The sequence below is a fragment of the Bos indicus x Bos taurus genome, unplaced genomic scaffold (assembly GCF_003369695.1).
Source record: "Bos indicus x Bos taurus breed Angus x Brahman F1 hybrid unplaced genomic scaffold, Bos_hybrid_MaternalHap_v2.0 tig00000028_arrow_arrow_obj, whole genome shotgun sequence".
Classification (NCBI taxonomy): domain Eukaryota; kingdom Metazoa; phylum Chordata; class Mammalia; order Artiodactyla; family Bovidae; genus Bos; species Bos indicus x Bos taurus.
In genome coordinates, this window is record NW_020867099.1 from 37,022 (window position 1) to 55,859 (window position 18,838).

Genomic DNA, 18,838 nt, shown 5'->3' on the forward strand with positions numbered 1-18,838 from the left:
AATGAAATAATGCCATTTGTAGCAACATGGATGAACCTAGAGATTATCACAGTAAGTGAAGTAAGCAAGCAAGTTGCTTCAGTTGTGTCTGACTCTGTGTGACCCCATAGACGGCAACCCATCAGGCTCCACTGTCCCTGGGATTCTCCAGGCAAGAACACTGAAGTGGGTTGCCATTTCCTTCTCCAGTGCATGAAAGTGAAAAGCGAAAGTGAAGTTGCTCAGTCTTGTCCGACTTAGCGACCCCACGGACTGCAGCCTACCAGGCTCCTCCGTCCATGGGATTTTCCAGGCAAGAGTAAGTGAAGTAAGTCCCACAAATAAAAATATTATGGTATCACTTATATGTAGAATTTGAAAAAAAGGATACAAATAAACTTATTTACAGAACAAAAACAGACACACAAACTTCAAAAACAAATTTATGGTTACCAAAGGGGACAAGTAGGGGGGATAAATTAGGAGTTTGCAATTAACATATACAGCCTACTATATATACAAGAGATAATCAACAAGGATATATAGCACAGGGAATTCTACTCAATATTCTGTAATAACATACATGGGAAAAGAATCTGAAAAAGCATGAATATCTGTGAAAATAAATAGTTTTCTTTAAAAAAAAAAAAAAAGTGGAACCAGAGACACACACATGGGCTTTACGTAAAGAAGAAAGATGTTCACCACTTCAAATGCATCAGCACAGAACCAATGACTCTTCACTACATGAAGAACAGTAATACTGTATCACACAAAGAAAATGACAGTGCTCCAGGAATTCAGAAAGGCAGTTCAATGAACTCGGGAATAAAATAAATGAACAGAAGGAATACTTTGCCAAAGAGACTGAAACACTAAAAAAGAGTCAAATAGAAATTCTGCCGCTGAAGGACTCAATAAACAGAAAAAAGAGTGCATTAGAAAGTATTAGAAATAGAGCAGACCACATGGCAGAGAGAATTAGTCAGTTTGAAGATAGAAATCTAGAAATAATAGACGCAAAAGTGGAAAGAGAATGAAAAAATGCGGAAATTCTGTAACAAGTATCTGACTCCTTTAGGAAAGGCATTAGGGTAATGGGTTTCCCAGAAGGAAAAGAGCAGAAGAAGGGAGCAATTTATTTAAAGAAATGATAGCTGAGAATTTCTTAAGCCTGAGCAAGGAACTTGACATTTAAGTTCATGAAGCAAACTGGTTGCTTTGAATATTTGCCTGACTGATGAAAGACGCAGTTGCAAAAATCCGTTTGTTGACCATTTAATGACAGATTGTTTTTAAAATTCTTTAAAACTGTTTAGCAGGGTTTATCTATTTAGGAAGATTTTTTTTTTCCACTGAAATTATATAGCAGTTTATTCTGTCAAACTCAGGTTTTCTCAGAAAAAAAATTCTATCAAAACTCCTAAATATTTAGCAAGAGAGGACCTGAATTGCATTAGGATGGCTGCTTCCTTACTTTGGGGTTATAATCACTGTTATTGTAGACTTACTGTGGCTTCTCACAGCCTTGAAGACAGTTTGGAGAAGGAAAAAATGCAAATGATTTCAAAGTTCTCTTCCATGGACAATATGCAGTTTCTGGGAAATCAGTCCAAATACATTCAAACCAAGAAACTATGTCTGGAATCATTTAGTCACTGAGTTTGGCTTTTGGTTTCAGTTTCCTTCAGCGACATTTCAAAAACCCCTTTCACGGTGAGTTTCCGTTTCATATTCTAATCCTTTGTCCTCTGGCAGAATGGGGTAAAGAGAAAAGAAATCCCTGGGATTGGTAAGGAAAAAAGATATCAGAAACCAACACAAATAAGCTAAGAGAAGGAGCAAGAACTCAAGTTTTCAATGAAGCAGCTTTCTTAACAGCTCCAAAAGATTTCTGCTACTGAATTTACAGTTAAGGTAATACCAGGGGAAGGGTGGGGAAATGTTTGCAAGGGTCAGGATGCTTTTTTGTGGAACAGTAGGAGAAAGAGAGGGTGGGACGAGTTGAGAAAGTAGCATAACATATATACAATATCATGTGTAAAATAGATAGCTAGAGGGAAATTGCCGTATAACACGGGGAGCCCGGCCTGGCGCTCTGTGACAACCTAGAGGAGTGGGATGAAGGGAGGGGAGGGAGGCTCCACTGGGAGGGTCTATATATAAATATATATAAAATTATGACTGATTAGCATTATTGTATAGCAGAAACCAACACAACATTGTAAAGCAATTTTCTCCATTTAATAATAGTCTGTTCATGGTACGATGCAGCTGAGCTCGATGTGGACTGTCAGAACCCCATTAAAGGTAAATTGTGGTGATGTCAGCCAGGCAGCAGAATTCATTGTCAGTTCCTTTTGTTTATGGCTGAACTAGACAGGAGCATGTTCGGGGACGGAGAGTGTGAAATGTCTTCATCCTGTTTTTCTTTCTTTGCCACCTTATGACTCATGGGGATTGTAACTGCCACTTAAATTACCTTTGTCTTTGATAAAACCTGATTAAGATCCTTCAAATTGCAGCCTGAAGTTTTCAAGAACTATGTATATTTCTTATTTTTATTTATTTTCTTGAGAAACAACATTGAATGAGATGTAATGTAAAGGCTTGCTTACATTAAGAACAAAAGAGAAAAAGGAAAAAAGTTGAATCCCAGAATGTAGAATGAAACAAGGCTTCATGAAAATGGCTATACATTTTATTCCTAGTGTTGTACTTTGTTTGAAGATGGATTTCTTTGTTCAGAAAGAATCCTAAATTAATTAGCTTTGATTTCTTGACACCCTCTCATTCCTTAAGGCCTTTTGTGCTTTGTATTGTTTCTGCTACTCTATTGATTTTACTATTAAGAATCACTTAATATAACAGTTGCCCTCCTTGAGCACTTAAAACCGTCTGGCAATTTTGTTCACTCCTTGGAACTCTCTCCTTTGAATGTATTATTGTTGTGAAAGGTTGTTGTTGAATCACGCGAATACACCGGGATTCTTGGCCCCCGGAGGAGAAGAATTCAATCCGGGGCCAGAGACGAGGCTTGATCGCTCAGAGCTTTTGTGTAGTAAAGTTTTATTAAAGTATAAAGGAGATAGAGAAAGCTTCTGACATAGGCATCAGAAGGGGGCAGAAAGAGTACCCGCTTGCTAGTGTTAACAATGAAGTTATATACTCTCCAGTGAATCCAAAGAATGTCGAGGTTGTAAAGACCTCATCAGACCTACTCCCATAATTTACATTTTAAGATAACACTGTCCTCAGGCAAGATACATCCTTGTAAAGACCAGGTCTACTCCCATAATTAACATTTTAAGATAACAGAATTAGCCAGAAGGTTTAATCCAAAGACTGTCCTTAATCCAGAGACTGTCCTCAGGCAGGATACATTATTGTTATATAATCCTAAGGAATGTGGAGAAAGAAAAAAAGTTTGTCCTTTCTTCCACCTTGAGAATTCCAGACCCCTCTCTCCTTGGGAACCCCTAGACTTCCTATCAACCTGCCTAGGAAATGACTCTCTCAGTTGTAGCCACGCATTCCGGAAAACAAACTCACTCAGAAGGGCAATGCAGATAGTGGAGTGCAGTTTATTACACCGGCAGGCCCAAGGCAGAGTCTCCTTTTAGCCAAGGACCCTGACCAGTTTTTGTGAAAACCTTGTATACCCTAAGTGCACAAACCCGCCTCCCCAATTCCCTGAAACTAGTCTGAACAAAGGAAAAAGAAAGATACAATCAAAGTTAACCCATGATTCATATGCCTTAAGCCTAGGTAGTTAACAATGGACAATTATCAATAGGCTTGTGGTCAGACCCTAATAAGCACAATAGAATGTATGATTCTATTAGGTTACACAGATAATTAGGGTATTCTTTAAGGCAGCAGAGAGTCTAGGTACAAGCCCTGGGGCTCTTCCTTCTGGGGGCCAGGTTTTCCAGTTGGTTTGTTGTTTCCATAGATACTGGGTATATAGCTCAAAGTCCACAGTCTGGCCCAAGATGGAGTCTTGCTTTCAAGATAGAGCCTGTTCTGTGTGTTTCCTCCTTCATTATCATGGCACATACTTTGCACATCTCCTTCTTGTTTGATTTCCATTTTTCTCCTTTATAAGAGCTTTTCCTCTACAAATTCAAACCAAAAACAACACAGAGCAAAGTGAAGGCAAACAACAATAACAAAAGCACACATCATAAACTGAGTTATGATAGCAGAGCGACAGTTACATATGAGGCTCAAACACAATGAATCTGCAAAGATGTTTTGGAGGCTGGGTTATTCGATTAACATTAAAGATGCTACCCAGATAACATTTTAACATATAAAATACTTCCACTAGTATAAATACATGGCCCTGATGTTATTTATTAAGTGGCCTGAAAATTCAGACAAATTCATTTCCTTTCTCATTAGTGACATTATCCCATAGCAAGAGATCTGATAAGCTCTCAAAATCTACAAATAAATTTTGATTGTTTATCTTCTGTTTTTCTAGATAATTGTTGTAAGTCAGGTCTCCATATCTTTCTAATTTAAAAATGATTGTGATTCCTGCTATAAACAAATCAGACAATAGGACTCAACAAACATAAGATGCCAATATTGCTTTGGAAATGGGTTAAAGTAAAAAGAGATCTGGCCTTTGGTAATGTAAAGTTTTGTGGAATCCTCTCTTTTTGGATCTGGCTTGGACTGGGCATTTCTGGCTCCCATGTCCTCGGGCTATGTCATTTGCAATGGATCTCTTATCTGCTCCCAAGCAGTTTCTATTTATTTGTCACCTGGATAATCTCTCTTCACACTTTTCAAAAAAGGAATTTTTACATTAGCTAACAAGGGAATCCAGACCTTTTTATTGTAGGATATCCCTTTAAAAAAAGGCAAGCAGATGGTGAGATTTTAGCTTCTGTTGTAAATAATCGCTTCTAAAATGGATGATAATCATTCTTTATAATATGGCAAGGCAGAAAAGCAAGCATTTGTTTACATTTCAGATAGCTTTAAAACTGTTTTATTGGGGATTCTTTAGGTTACAAGAATTAACATTAAGAAATTAGAAAATAGTTGTTACAGTGAAGGCAGTTTGGGGAACCAGTTGGGGTGTCAGGGATACCAATTGATGATTTTCAATGGGCCATTCTGCAGAGCTATTAAGTCCAGACATACTAAACAAAAAAGAAAACACTGCTACAAGAGTTCTCAATTGCTAAAATTGAATCATATATATATATATATACACATTCAAATATAACTTTTCAAATTATAGAAAGTGCCCTGAGTGAATAGGAAAAAAGGCTTTATTTTAGCAAGCAGCATCAAAATTATGAATAATAGAATTCAAGGAATCTCACACATATTTAGGTTTTTATACATTTTATTCCATAATCTGAATCTTATAATGATTAAGTGTTAAAATATTTTCCCTCACTTTCTCATTCATAAAATGGTCACTCATTGAAGTTTTGATTGAATAATACATATTAATAGTTATATAAAAATTCTTTAAAAGTGAAGCTTTAAAAAGTAAACAATTACTATTTGCTAGACAATGGTACTTAAGGACCTGGCAGGATTTACTTTAATGCACTTTGGCTGGACATAGTCCTAAATTAGAGAAAAGCAGGTTAATATTGGGTCAAGGAAAAAAGTGTAAAAGAACAAATAGTGGTCATAAAGATTCAATCTGGGGATCCAGGGAGATACAGACTAAGAAACATAAGCAAGACAAAAGCCAATGGAGAAAAATGAGACTCAAACTAGCAGTAGTTTAGACTCAGAAAATGCTTTTCTATACATTCACCAAATACTTAAGAACCAGTGGGGCAGCCTCTAGTATAACTCTGAAGGGCCTCATTTCAGTTCAGTAGCTCAATCATGTACAACTCTTTGCAACCCCATGGACTACAAAACGGCAGGCTTCCCTGTCCATTACCAACTCCAGGAGCTTGCTCAAACTCACATCCATTAAGTTGGTGATGATGTTCAACCATCTCATCCTCTGTCATCCCCTTCACATCCTGCCTTCAATCATTCCCAGCATCAGGGTCTTTTCCAGTGAGTCAGTCTTCTCATCAGGTGTCCAAAGTATTGGAGTTACAGCTTTAGCATCAGTCCTTCCAATGAATATTCAGGACTCATTTCCTTTAGCATTGACTGGTTTGATCTCCTTGCAGTCCAAGGGACTCTCAAGAGTCTTCTCCAACACCCCAGTTCAAAAGCATTAATTCTTCAGTGCTCAGCTTTCTTTATAGTCCAATTCTCACATCCATACATAACTACTGGAAAAACCATAGCTTTGACTAGACAAATATTTTTCAGCAAAATAATGTCTCTGCTTTTTAATATGCTGTCTAGGTTTGTCATAGCTTTTCTTTCTTCCAGGAGCAAGCATCTTTTAATTTCATAGCTGTAGTCACCATCTGCAGTGATTTTGAAGCCCCCAAAATAAAGTCTCTCATTGTTTCCCCATCTATTTGCCAGAAAGTGATGGGACCAGATGCCATGATCTTAGTTTTCTGTATGTTGAGTTGTAAGCCAACTTTTTCACTGTCCTCTTTCACTTCCATCAAGAGGCTCTTTAGTTCTTTGTTTTCTGCCATAAGGGTGGTGTCATCTGCATATCTGAGGTTATTGATATGTCTTCCAGCAATCTTGATTCCAGCTTGTGCTTCAGCCAGCCAGGCATTTCACATGATGTACTCTGCATGGAAGTTAAATAAGCAGGGTAACAATATATAACCTTGACGTACTCCTTTCCCCATTTGAAACTAGTCTGTTATTCCATGTCCAGTTTTAACTGCTGCTTCTTGACCTGCATACCGATTTCTCAGGAGGCAAGTCAGGTGGTCTGGTATTCCCATCTCTTGAAGAATTTTCCACAGTTTGTTGTGATCCACGCAGTCAAAGGATTTGGCATAGTCAATAAAGCAGAAGTAGAAGAAGGCTGAGTGCTGAAGAACTGATGCTTTTGAACTGTGGTGTTGGAGAAGACTCTTGAGAGTCCCTTGGACTGCAAGGAGATCCAACCAGTCCATTCTGAAGGACATCAGCCCTGGGATTTCTTTGAAGGCAATGATGCTGAAGCTGAAACTCCAATACTTTGGCCACCTCATGCGAAGAGCTGACTCATTGGAAAAGACTCTGATGCTGGGAGGGATTGGGGGCAGGAGGAGAAGGGGGTGACAGAGGATGAGATGGCTGGATGACATCACTGACTTGATGGACGTGAGTCTGAGTGAACTCCGGGAGTTGGTGATGGACAAGGGAGGCCTGGCATGCTGCGATTCATGGGGTCGCAAAGAGTCGGACATGACTGAGCGACTGAACTGAACTGAACTGAGATGTTTTTCTGGACCTCTTTCTTTTTCGATGATCCAGAGGATGTTGGCCATTTGATCTCTGGTTCCTCTTTCTTTTCTAAAAAGAGCTTGAACATCTAGGAGTTCATTGCTTACGTACTGTTGAAGCCTGGCTTGGAGAATTTTGAGCATTATTTTGCTAGCATGTGAGATGAGTGCAAATGTGTGGTAGTTTGATGTTCTTTGGCATTGCCTTTTTTGGGATGGGAATGAAAACTGCTCTTTTCCAGTTCTGTGACCACTGCTGAGTTTTCCAAATTTACTGGCATATTAAGTGCAGCACCTTAACAGCATCATCTTTTAGGATTTGAAATAGCTCAGCTAGAATTCCATCACCTCCACTAGCTTTGTTCATGTTGATGCTTCCTGAGGCCCACTTAACTTCGTATTCCAGGATGTCTGTCTCTAGGTGAGTGATCACACCATCGTGATTATTTGGGTCATGAAGATCTTTTTTGTATTGTTCTTCTGTGTATTCTTGCCATCTCTTCTTAACATCTTCTGCTTCTGTTAGGTCCATATCATTTCGGTCCTTTATTGTGCCCATCTTTGCATGAAACTTTCCCTTGGTATCTCTAATTTTCTTGAAGAAATCTCTAGTCTTTCCCATTCTATTGTTTTCCTCTATTTCTTTGCACTGATCACTGAGGAAGGCTTTCTTATCTCTCCGTGCTATTCTTTGGAACTCTGCGTTCAAATGGGTATACCTTTCCTTTTCTCCTTTGCCTTTCACTTCTCTTCTTTTTTCAGCTATCTGTAAGCTCTCCTCAGACAACCATTTTGCCCTTTTGTATTTCTTTTTCCTGGGGATGGTCTTGATCACTGCCTCCTGTACAATGTCATGAAACTCCATCCATAGTTCTTCCAGCACTCTATCAGATCTAATCCCTTGAATCTATTTGTCACTTCCACCCTATAATCGGAAGGGATTTGATTTAGGTCATACCTGAATTGTCTAGTGGTTTCCCAACTTTCTTCAATTTAAGTCTGAATTTGCAATAAGGAATTCATGATCTGAGCCACAGGCAGCTCCTAGTCTTCTTCTTCTTCTTCTTCTTTTTTTTTTTTTTTTTCGCTGACTGTATAGAGTTTCTCCATCTTTGGCTTCAAAGAATATATTGAATCTGATTTCAGTATTGATCATCTGGTGATGTCCATGTGTAGAGTCTTCTCTTGTGTTGTTGGGTCTAGGACTTCTCTTATTTGAAGGGCTTGGACTTATTTATTATGACCCTTTTATCTATCTTTTTATTTATTATTATTCACTTATTCAGAAACTTAGACCATCTGAGGAGAAGTATGTCTACAGGTTGAGGAAGTAAAATGACTTTTCTCTGCTTTAAGAATAGAAACTTCAGTCTATCCCATGTCTTTCCTTGAACATCAGGTGACACCATGGACATGGCCCCATTGAGTCACATGCCAGAACCCTTGTGCCTCATTGAAAACACTAATGGGCCACTGCTGGTTAATCCAGAAGCTCTGAAGATCCTGTCTGCCATCAGGCAGCCTGTTGTGGTGGTGGCTATCGTGGGCCTCTACCGCACAGGCAAGTCCTACCTGATGAACAAGCTGGCTGGGAAGAACAAGGGTGAGTGACACCAGCAGAGCCCAGCCAAGTCCCTTCTGTCTACCCACACTCCCTGTGTGCAGCATGGTGATGTGAGGAGAGAAAGTTAGAGACCTGGGAGGAATATTGAAAGCTAATGCTTGGCTCAAATTTAGCTAATGGTCTTCTGGGAGATGAAAGGTAGAGTTCTGCTTCTGACATATCACCTCATTTTTCCCCTCAGTATCTACTTAGAAAAATTACAGTACTTTCCAATTATAAGAAGACATGAATGAAATAACTTCTACATGTGTATTTATAAGTGACTAAATTTTGATAGTATAATATTCTTGCAAAAAAAGAAATGTCAAATTTCCAGCCCTATGGTACTTGGCATTCTTATTATCGCATTCCTCTATTGTAATTCAGATCACAATACAGAGTTATATTTTCTGCCATATCCTTGCCTTGCTTTCCTTAAATGGTAGCTCACTGATTAAGACAGTCTCCAGTTTCCAGATCCACTCCTCTATTACAGCGTCTCAATTCCCCCTGTAGGATTCTCAGTTGGATCTACAGTGCAGTCTCACACGAAGGGCATCTGGATGTGGTGTGTGCCTCACCCCAAGAAACCAAACCACACCCTGGTTCTTCTTGACACTGAGGGACTCGGAGACGTAGAGAAGGTAAGAAACAAGAATTTCTTTTTAATCAACCTCCTCATCCCTGAACACTCTTTACATGGGGAGACTTTTTTTTTTTACTTCTACTTGAACAGGGTATATGTTTTTTCCCCTTTTTGTTTTTAATAGTCAAATTTTAGAAACCTGAAGTGAGAAAAATAGGTGTGAAAGCCAGAATCACAATTGGGAGACTGTGCTAATGTGGAGCTAGGCAGTTAACCGAACTGAAGAGAGAGATGTGCAAAAAAAGTCACCGTCATGAGTGACCCTGCAGAGGCCAGAGGTTAGCAGTGGGCTTCAGGGCAGCAAAACTTGAGTCCAAATCAGGATCCTAGTACTTGCAGCTCTTAAGACTTTGACAAGCAAGATAAGTCTCCTCAAATCTCCTATTTCCCCTTTGGTCTCATCCATTTTATCATTTGCACAGGAGATGCATGTTATTTTCCCACTTCTATCTGGCAAGAAAAAAAGCCTTGATTTGTAGTACTTTCCAGTTTTCTAAGTGCTCCCATCACAGCTGACTCCAAGCTACCAAAGTGAAGTCACTAAACTCAAGGCTCAGAAAAGGTGTACACAACCAGCTGTTGTAAGCTGGTATGAGCTGGCTTGAGCACAAAACGGGATCTTTCCCTTGTACTTCTCTTGTTTTTCATGTCTTCATTTTGCTTTTGATTTACCACAATTCAAAATGATCAACCCATTTTTGCTTTAGTTTACTTACCTGTAACATAGAGACAGTGGTTAGAACCTTATTCTCACAGCATTGTTTTTGAGTATCAGATAAGATCAGTAATATGAACTTCCCTGTGTGTAATAGTTACTCAATAAAATAGATGCATGTATTATGCATACAGACCAACTTTGTTTTACACAGTTGAAAATCTTGATTTTAACTACTCTGGTGACCTTCATTAACTTTGACTATCGATTTTGCAAATACCTAACCAGTTATAAGAGGGACTGATAAGTTAACAAAATATGGTTTTATATAAAATTATCAATGCTAATGACAGAACTAAATTTCCCATGTTTCTCACAACCATTTTAGTTTGTCTTGTTTAACATTTGTAGATCAAGGGTCTATTTTTAGCAACTGCTCATATGGGAGTGCCATGAGCCATGACTGAAATTTATTCTGACTTTTAGGGTGACAAGACAAATGACAGCCATATATCTGTACTGGCACTACTATTGTGTAGTACTTTTGTATACAACACCATGAACAAAATTGACCAGGGAGCTATTGACCTCTTGCAGTATCCTTTTGTGGCCCAGGATGGTACCAAAGCCAGAAAGAATTCCTCCATTCACCAGCTCATGAGTCCTTGTGTATCAAACACAAAGGTGAAAACTCTGTGAACATTAAAAGAACAAGACAAAGTCCTTATGTTTACTGAATGAAATGGGGACTTGGTTACAACCCAAAGAGAATATAAAAGCATATAAAGGCATGGAATTAAATATGGCTCAGATGCAGTCCTATTTCCAAAAGTTTTCCTTAATTGCATCTCAGCTATGTGACAGAACTGTCACATCTGCTCAGAATAGATACCTCACCTAATCTTAACAGGGTAGATGATGCAGCTGACTTTGTGAGAATCTGTCCAAACTTAGTGTGGACTCTGAGAGATTTCTACCTTGGCCTGGAAGCAAATGGGCAACTCATCACAGCAGATGAATATCTGGAGAATTCACTGAGGCCAAAGCAAGGTAAGGGACTCCAATTTTGGAAAGAGGGAGAAAAATAGCACAAGAAGTTATCTCTTATATGTTGCTGGTTAAACTTATAGTTTCTTATATTTACTCAGCTGACTAAACGACCACATAGTATTAATAATACTATGTATTAATAGTATTATATACATAGTATAAATAATACTATTAATAACAGTTAATAACTAAGTAGTTATTATAATTGATCAATAATAATTATTTTAATCACTGTAATTAAATTAATTATTTTAATTAATTATTAATACTATTAATAATACACAATACTAATAATACTATTAATTGTATTGTTAATAATTAATACTATTAATTTAAACAAACTAATAAAGTCCATATTAAATTATATTATTCCCTGTTCTTGAGCAAATTACTTTTCCATTTTCCTTTCCCTGTTTGATCACCTTTTAAGCTTTTGCTTTGGTTTGTGAAAATGTAGTGAAGTAAATAACATCAGGGAGTGAAAATGAAAGTCATTCAGTTGTGTTCGACTTTTTGTGACCTCTTGGACTGTACAGTCAGTGGGATTCTCCAGGCCAGAATACTGGAGTGGGTAGCCTTTCCCTTCTTCAGGGGATCTTTGTAACCTGGGATTGAACCCAGGTCTCCCACATTGCAGGTAGATTCTTTACCAGCTAAGCCACAAGGGAAGCCCAGCATCAGGTAGAGGGCATATTTATTTGTGGGAAATAGATTAAAATGAATGTTAATTTGATACTAAATAAATCCTATTTTTCCCTCCAAAGGCACCAACCAGCATCTTCAAAATTTTAATCTGCCCCGTCTGTGTATACAGAAATTCTTTCCAGTAAAGAAATGCTTTATTTTTGACTTGCCCACTCACCAGAAGAAGCTTGCCCAGCTTGAGACACTACATAATGATGATCTGGATCCTAAGTTTGTACAACAAGTGGCAGAATTCTGTTCCTACATCTTTAGCCATTCCAAGACTAAAACTCTTTCAGGAGGCATCAAGGCCAGTGGATCTCGTGAGTACCTTTTCAAGGGTTTTCCTTCAATTCAAAATAGAGAATGAAAGCACTGTTGTAATTTTTCCTTCTACTGTCAATGCTAAAAACGCATAGTTAGATACTACCAAGAAAATCATAGGTATCATATTTATTAAATATTTCCAAAAATATTTCTAGATGTTTTTAGTAATGCTTGCAAAATAAGATAAAATAGGAAGAATAATCTGAAAAAAATGTCAAGTTAAAAAAGTTCTGCCTATAAATGATCCACTGTTGAACTAGACTAACCCACATGGGTTGGCAGCACTTATTCCACCAATACAGTGAGTACTTGTTAAGTGCCACAGCCTTAGATAGGCAGAAAATGGGAAGACATACATTGTAGAAATGGAACATACTTAACATAAACATTAAACAAACAGATGCCCAGATTGTCTAAAACCCTTCAAGAAATCTAAGCAGACTTCTCAATCCAATTGTTCCTAAATACTCTATGTCTTGGAACTTTGTAAATTATTGTGTGTTAGTCACTCAGTCGTGTCCAGCTCTTTGCGACCCCAAGGACTATAGCCCACCAGGCTCCCCTGTCCATGGAATTTACCAGGCAAGGATACTGGACTGGGTTGCCATTTCCTTCTCCAGGGCATCTTCCCAACCCAGGGATCGAACCCGGGTCTCCTGCATTGTAGGCAGATGCTTTACAGTCTGAGCTAGGGAAGTCCGTATTGTAAATTATTGCTACAATCTAAAGGGAAGATGAGTGGAAACACAAGGAGGCAAAGGATGAGGAGCATAAACAGGAAAGTTCCAAAAAAGAGTAAGGTGACCTGGTCTAATTTGCCTACTTTGTGCTTTTTCAGGTGAGGGTAACACTCACCAGCTTTACATGTTCAAGTGGATGACAAAAGGGAATTTTGAAGGGAATAGAAATCTGAGGAAGAGAGAAAGAAAGGGAAGAGTAAACAGGCAAAAGGTCTACAGTATTCTAAATAAATGAATACACACAACTTTGTATAACCATCTCCTCATTGCTCAATTAGAAAGTGATGAAATGTAGGTCATCACACAAATCTTCAATTTTCTCCTTTGAACACTTTCTTTTCTCAGAGAATGAAAGATCTGTCTTCTTGATCACATAATTTCCCAAAGGAACTTACTTGGGCCATTTGAACACTGTGCAGAAGGCTGAATATGCTAAATTAACATTTTCAGAATTAGTTCAGAGCATGTCCTTTTTCTCTGCAAATAATTCAAGCATCTCTTCCCCCTGTGAAGATCTAGAGAACCTAGTGCAGACCTATGTCAATGCCATCAACAGTGGGGATCTGCCCTGCATGGAAAGTGAAGTCCTGACCTTGGCCCAGATTAAGAACTTGGCTGCAGTGCAAAAGGCCATTGCCCATTATGACCAGAAGATGGGCCAGAAGCTGCAGCTGCCCACAGAAACCTTTCAGGAACTGCTGGACCTGCACAGGGCCAGTGAGAAAGAGGCCATTGAAGTCTTCATGAAGAACTCTTTCAAGGATGAGGACCAAGGGTACCAGAAAAAATTAGAGGTAATTAAGTTTTTTGCTATAGTTCATGGGACTTAGGGGCAATAAATGGAGAAGGCAATGGCACCCCACTCCAGTACTCTTACCTGGAAAATCCCAGGGACAGAGGAGCCTGGTGGGCTGCTGTCTATGGGGTCGCACAGAGTTGGACACGACTGAAGCGACTTAGCAGCAGCAGCCGCAGCAGCAGGGACAATAAAAGGCAAAATGTTGCTATGCAATACAAAATGTGGACTTAAGAAAAACAATTCTTACTAGACAGAGAGATAATGACTATCACTTGTGTGACCAAGATTTCACTATTATTCTGAAGACAAGTAACAACAAAAAGCATATAACTACCCTGGACCCAACTGTTGTTGTCATTATTTAGTCTTAAGTCATGTCCTACCTTTTTCAACCCCATGGACTGTAGCCCTCCTGGCTCCTCTGTCCATGGGTTTTCCCAGACAACAGTACTGGAGAGGGTTGCCATTTCCTTCTCCAGGGGATCTCTTCCCAACATAGGGATCAAACCCACATCTCCTGCATTGCAGGTAGATTCTTTATTACTGAGCCACCAGGGAAGCCCCTAGACCCTTTAGATTCTGAAAGTTTCACACACAGATAACTCATCTTATTATGTTACACCCATGGACTAGTTTTTCAAAGCAATCTTATCCCTTAAAAAATTGTATTCATAAAGTATTAACTTTCCTTTTTTATTAATCAAGCATACAGAATTGCCAAACGCTCTACTAAAAGATTATCTCCTCAGGTTTAATAGCATATGCTCATTATTCAGGCCAATTACCCATTCTACCTCCTCACTGGAAATCCCAGACCCAAAATAATATTGAAACAATAGTAACACAGTAGGTTGCATTTAAAATTAGGGCTTGAGGCTAGAGATCTGTAGTCTGAAGATTCTATCTAAAGCAGAAGAGGCAAAAGAAAGGGATGTCCAGAGACTTCAGATACAAAAGTAAAGTCACTTTTCTACAGTGTATTATCCATGGAACTTTTTTACAATAGGTTTGGTAGAAAGAATATAGTATTGCTTGTAGTCTTAGAGATTCTCTTTGTGAATCATTTCTAAAAATACTGAAGTGTTGGTAATACCTTTTCCATGGGCCTTTGTCCCCTTAAAGATGCAGCTAGCAGCCAAACAGAATGACTTTCATGAACGAAACTTGGAGGCATCACAGAATCGTTGCTCAGCTTTACTGCAGGATATTTTTCATCCTCTAGAAGAAAATGTGAAGCAAGGGGTTTATTCAAAACCCGGGGGCCATTGTCTCTTCATTCAGCAGAGAGATGAGCTGAAGGCAAAGTACAATCAGGAGCCCAGGAAAGGAATACAGGTATCCTTGGTTTTATGTATTAATTATGGGGGGCTTGTTGGGGGGGTTCTTCTTTGAAAATTCAATGACAACAGGCAGGAAGACTAATAATTGTGGAATTGAACTAGACTTTTGTGATGAAAGTGAAAGAAGAGAGTGAAAAAGTTGGCTTAAAGCTCAACATTCAGAAAACGAAGATCATGGCATCTGGTCCCATCACTTCATGGGAAATAGATGGGGAAACAGTGTCAGATTTTATTTTGGGGGGCTCCAAAATCACTGCAGATGGTGATTGCAGCCATGAAATTAAAAGATGCTTACTCCTTGGAAGGAAAGTTATGACCAACCTAGATAGCATATTCAAAAGCAGAGATATTACTTTGCCAACAAAGGTCCGTCTAGTCAAGGTTATGGTTTTTCCAGTGGTCATGTATGGATGTAAGAGTTGGACTGTGACGAAAGATGAGTGCCGAAGAATTGATGCTTTTGAACTGTGGTGTTGGAGAAGACTCTTGAGAGTCCCTTGGACTGCAAGGAGATCCAACCAATCCATCCTAAAGGAGATCAGTCCTGGGTGTTCGTTGGAAGGACTGATGCTGAAGCTGAAACTCCAAAACTTTAGCCACCTGATGAGAAGAGCTGACTCATTGGAAAAGACCCTGATGCTGGGAGGAATTGGGGGCAAGAGGAAAAGGGGACAACAGAGGATGAGATGGCTGGATGGCATCACTGACTCTATGGATGTGAGTTTGAGTGAACTCCGGGAGTTGGTGATGGACATTGAGGCCTGGCGTGCTACAATTCATGGGGTCACAAAGAGTCGGACACGACTGAGCAACTGAACTGAACTGAATCATTTTTTACTTCTGATTATATTTTTTCGGGTTCTTAGGCTGAAGAAGCTCTTCAGAAATATTTAGAGTCCAAGGAGTCTATGAGTGTTACCATTTTGCAGACAGACCTGGCTCTCACAGCAATGGAAAAGGAGATGGAAGGTGAGGAAAAAATGGGGAAAAAAAATGCAACACAGAAATTCTACACATTTTAAGTTAATTTGACCTGGTTAAACCTGAGATCATTAAACTAGAGCTAGAATGGCAAAGATGTACCATTCTTAGCTCCTCAGTCTATACCTGAATAGGGCATAAACCCTCAGCTACCATATGATTACATGCAGGGAGAAAAAATGACCAAGGAAATTTTACCTATGAAGTAGCGGCAATAACAAATAAGGGAGTGGGGGCAGAAGGAAGGGTACTTTAATCCTAGAGAGGTTCGTCATTTTCTTCCTCTCCGAGGTAGGTATAACGGAAGAGTTTATAAAGGCTGAAGCACAAAGGCTGATGGAAAGTCTAATGCAGCATCAGCAAATGATGGAGTCGAGGAAGATATTTCATCAGGAACAAGTGAGACTAATGGAGACAAACAGAGTATACCAGGAGGCACTGCAACAGAGGGCCATGGAACGTCAGCTCCAGGTACTCATCAATTATTTCATCTCTGGATTTTAATCACACTCCCCTCTCTGTATCAATGAGAACACGAAGCACCAACAACGTGGAAGAGGCAGCATAAGACTGTAGCCTAGGGCAAAGACTCTGGAATCAAATAGCATGGGTGAGAAACCCAGCTCCACCTTACTAAATATATTGTTTGGAAATAGTTATATTAATATTACTTATTTTATAGGGCTATTTTGAAGCTTAAATGAGTCAATATTTGAGTTTAGAATGGTGCTTGGCACAGCATAAGCACTGTAATTTGTTAAGCAAAATCCAAGGACATTTCTAACCCACAGTAATTAGTCTTTTTGTTATTTTGTTCATTTTTCTAGCTAGTCTTTTCTTTTGGTCATAGATTACCTTGTTAAATTAATCTCATATTACTATGTCCAAACCCCTGTCTTTACCTTAATTGTTGCTGGTTCTGAAGGCTTGCTTGCAGAGTTTGTTTCATCCAGTCCTCTGCTATTATTATCACTCAGTTGGCAGTAGTTCCTATCTACCAAGCACTGTACAAAGCACCATACATACATTCTTTAACCTAGTCTATTCAGTGAATCAGGGCCATTATGCCCCATCTTTCTGATTAGAAAAATTAAGTTCCAAAGAGATAATTAATGCCACTATCACACAGCCTAGCAAATTATCAAAACAGCCTTCCCAGTGGGTTGGATTTGCAATGCTTTCATATCTACAAACCTAGTTGTACATTCTTCTGTGAACACCCTTAGGAGACAAAGGGCATCCTCCCCATCATGGCTGATCTACCTGTAGGTTCTTGTTTTCCAAGAACTGTTTCAAGACAATTTTGAGATTATAGACCCGCACTGAAGGGCAGTATTTTCAATCTAGGGGTTCGGATCTCATTCTTACCTTCTATTTTAACCCCATGACTGTGGAGACATGGAACAAATTCCCTTATCTAAGGCTCAGAGTCATCACCTGATTGAGGATATCACCTAGACCACCTAGTTGAACTTTTGTATTGAGTTATAGTTATGATATTCATAATGGATAAAACGTGCATTTTACTAATTTCAACCTCTCCTTGTAATACTAGATCTGATGTTCCTTTGTGTGTGCATGAGAACTGAAGTCAAGATGTGATTCAGATTGCTTCAGGACAAAGGGAGAAGGGGCCTTAGGATATAATTCTTGGGATACCAATATTTCAGGGATTGAGAGATGATGTTTCTGCAGCTATAGGAACAGACCGGGAAGAAGAATTACACAAGTAGGAAACCAAGAGTAAGAGGTAAAATGGATATGAATGGAAAGGAGGAATTAGGGACTATCTTTTACTACTGATTGTTTAAAATAAGTAAGGGAAAGTCAGTGACTGGGACTTTCTATAAACAATGATCTGGACACCACTTTTTGCTCAGCTCTTTCATTTTATGTATCACTCTTTAGGAAGAGGTTAAAAAGCTCAAGGAGAAATTGCAAGCTGAGAACAGAAAACTTCATGATGAACTCCAGAATCTTCTGAGGAATGACTCACCAGATGATACATGCCTCTTACTCTAAAGAGCTAAAACACTAGAATTTCATTTACTTGTTCATTTTCACCAAAGACACAAAGGAACAAGAAGCTATAGAACTTGACACAATCATCATTTAAATAAACTTCATGATATTTATATTGAACTTTTGTATTGAATTATTAAGTTATGATACTCAATGGGTAAAACGTGCATTTTACTAATTTCGTAGTAAATGCACCAATAGTTTAAGTATTGATTGCTTCCTTAAAAAGATTATGACTTTTATTATAAAGGAAATTTTATCATTACCTTTTGGCAGTGATATTGGGCAGTTTCTATCAGGGAAACTTTCTCTTGAACCTCTAATTTTCCATATTTTTCTCAGTGGGGATTGGAAGTGACCTGGAGTGGAGAGTGTTTCTATAATAACCCAAGTCACATGGGTCTTGATTGAACTCAGGTGGACGTCACTTTTGCCAAATGGTTTTGTGCTGGAGGCCATCAGGGAGAAGCATCGATGATAAAAAAACAACAAAAGCTAACCTAGCTTCTTAGTGCAGACAGTATACAATGAATGGTTCCCAACTGGATAGAGGACACTCAGTTTATGGGCAATTATATGATTCCTGGTCATGGTTGGTAGACGATCTGCTTAGATTATTCTAAGCTATAAGCAAATAACATCATAATGAAACACAAGTACTCTAGAAGATGG

General features: G+C 38.8%; 1 protein-coding gene across 2 annotated transcripts; it reads left to right on the forward strand.

The window, feature by feature from the left end:
- The first annotated feature begins 1,695 nt into the window (after positions 1 to 1,695).
- Positions 1,696 to 18,286, forward strand: LOC113888561 (guanylate-binding protein 5-like). Of its 2 annotated transcripts, XM_027535625.1 has the most exons (11): positions 1,696 to 1,896; positions 8,719 to 8,922; positions 9,439 to 9,566; positions 10,710 to 10,819; positions 11,077 to 11,273; positions 12,038 to 12,280; positions 13,538 to 13,818; positions 14,946 to 15,158; positions 16,030 to 16,132; positions 16,440 to 16,615; positions 18,053 to 18,286. In XM_027535625.1, the coding sequence occupies exons 2-11, from the start codon at positions 8,727 to 8,729 to the stop codon at positions 18,164 to 18,166; spliced, it is 1,761 nt and encodes a 586-aa protein (XP_027391426.1). In that variant the 5' UTR covers positions 1,696 to 1,896; positions 8,719 to 8,726; the 3' UTR covers positions 18,167 to 18,286. The 2 variants fall into 2 exon arrangements, with proteins under 2 accessions (XP_027391426.1, XP_027391427.1); XM_027535626.1 differs by lacking the exon at positions 8,719 to 8,922.
- Positions 18,287 to 18,838: the final 552 nt, after the last annotated feature.

Excerpts from the sequence above, each read along its gene's own strand:
- LOC113888561 (XM_027535625.1), top strand. The coding sequence starts at position 8,727 with ATGGACATGGCCCCATTGAGTCACATGCCAGAACCCTTGTGCCTCATT. Across the intron at positions 8,923-9,438 it reads GCTGGCTGGGAAGAACAAGG|GATTCTCAGTTGGATCTACA; the intron begins GTGAGTGACACC and ends TTCCCCCTGTAG. Across the intron at positions 9,567-10,709 it reads GACTCGGAGACGTAGAGAAG|GGTGACAAGACAAATGACAG; the intron begins GTAAGAAACAAG and ends TCTGACTTTTAG.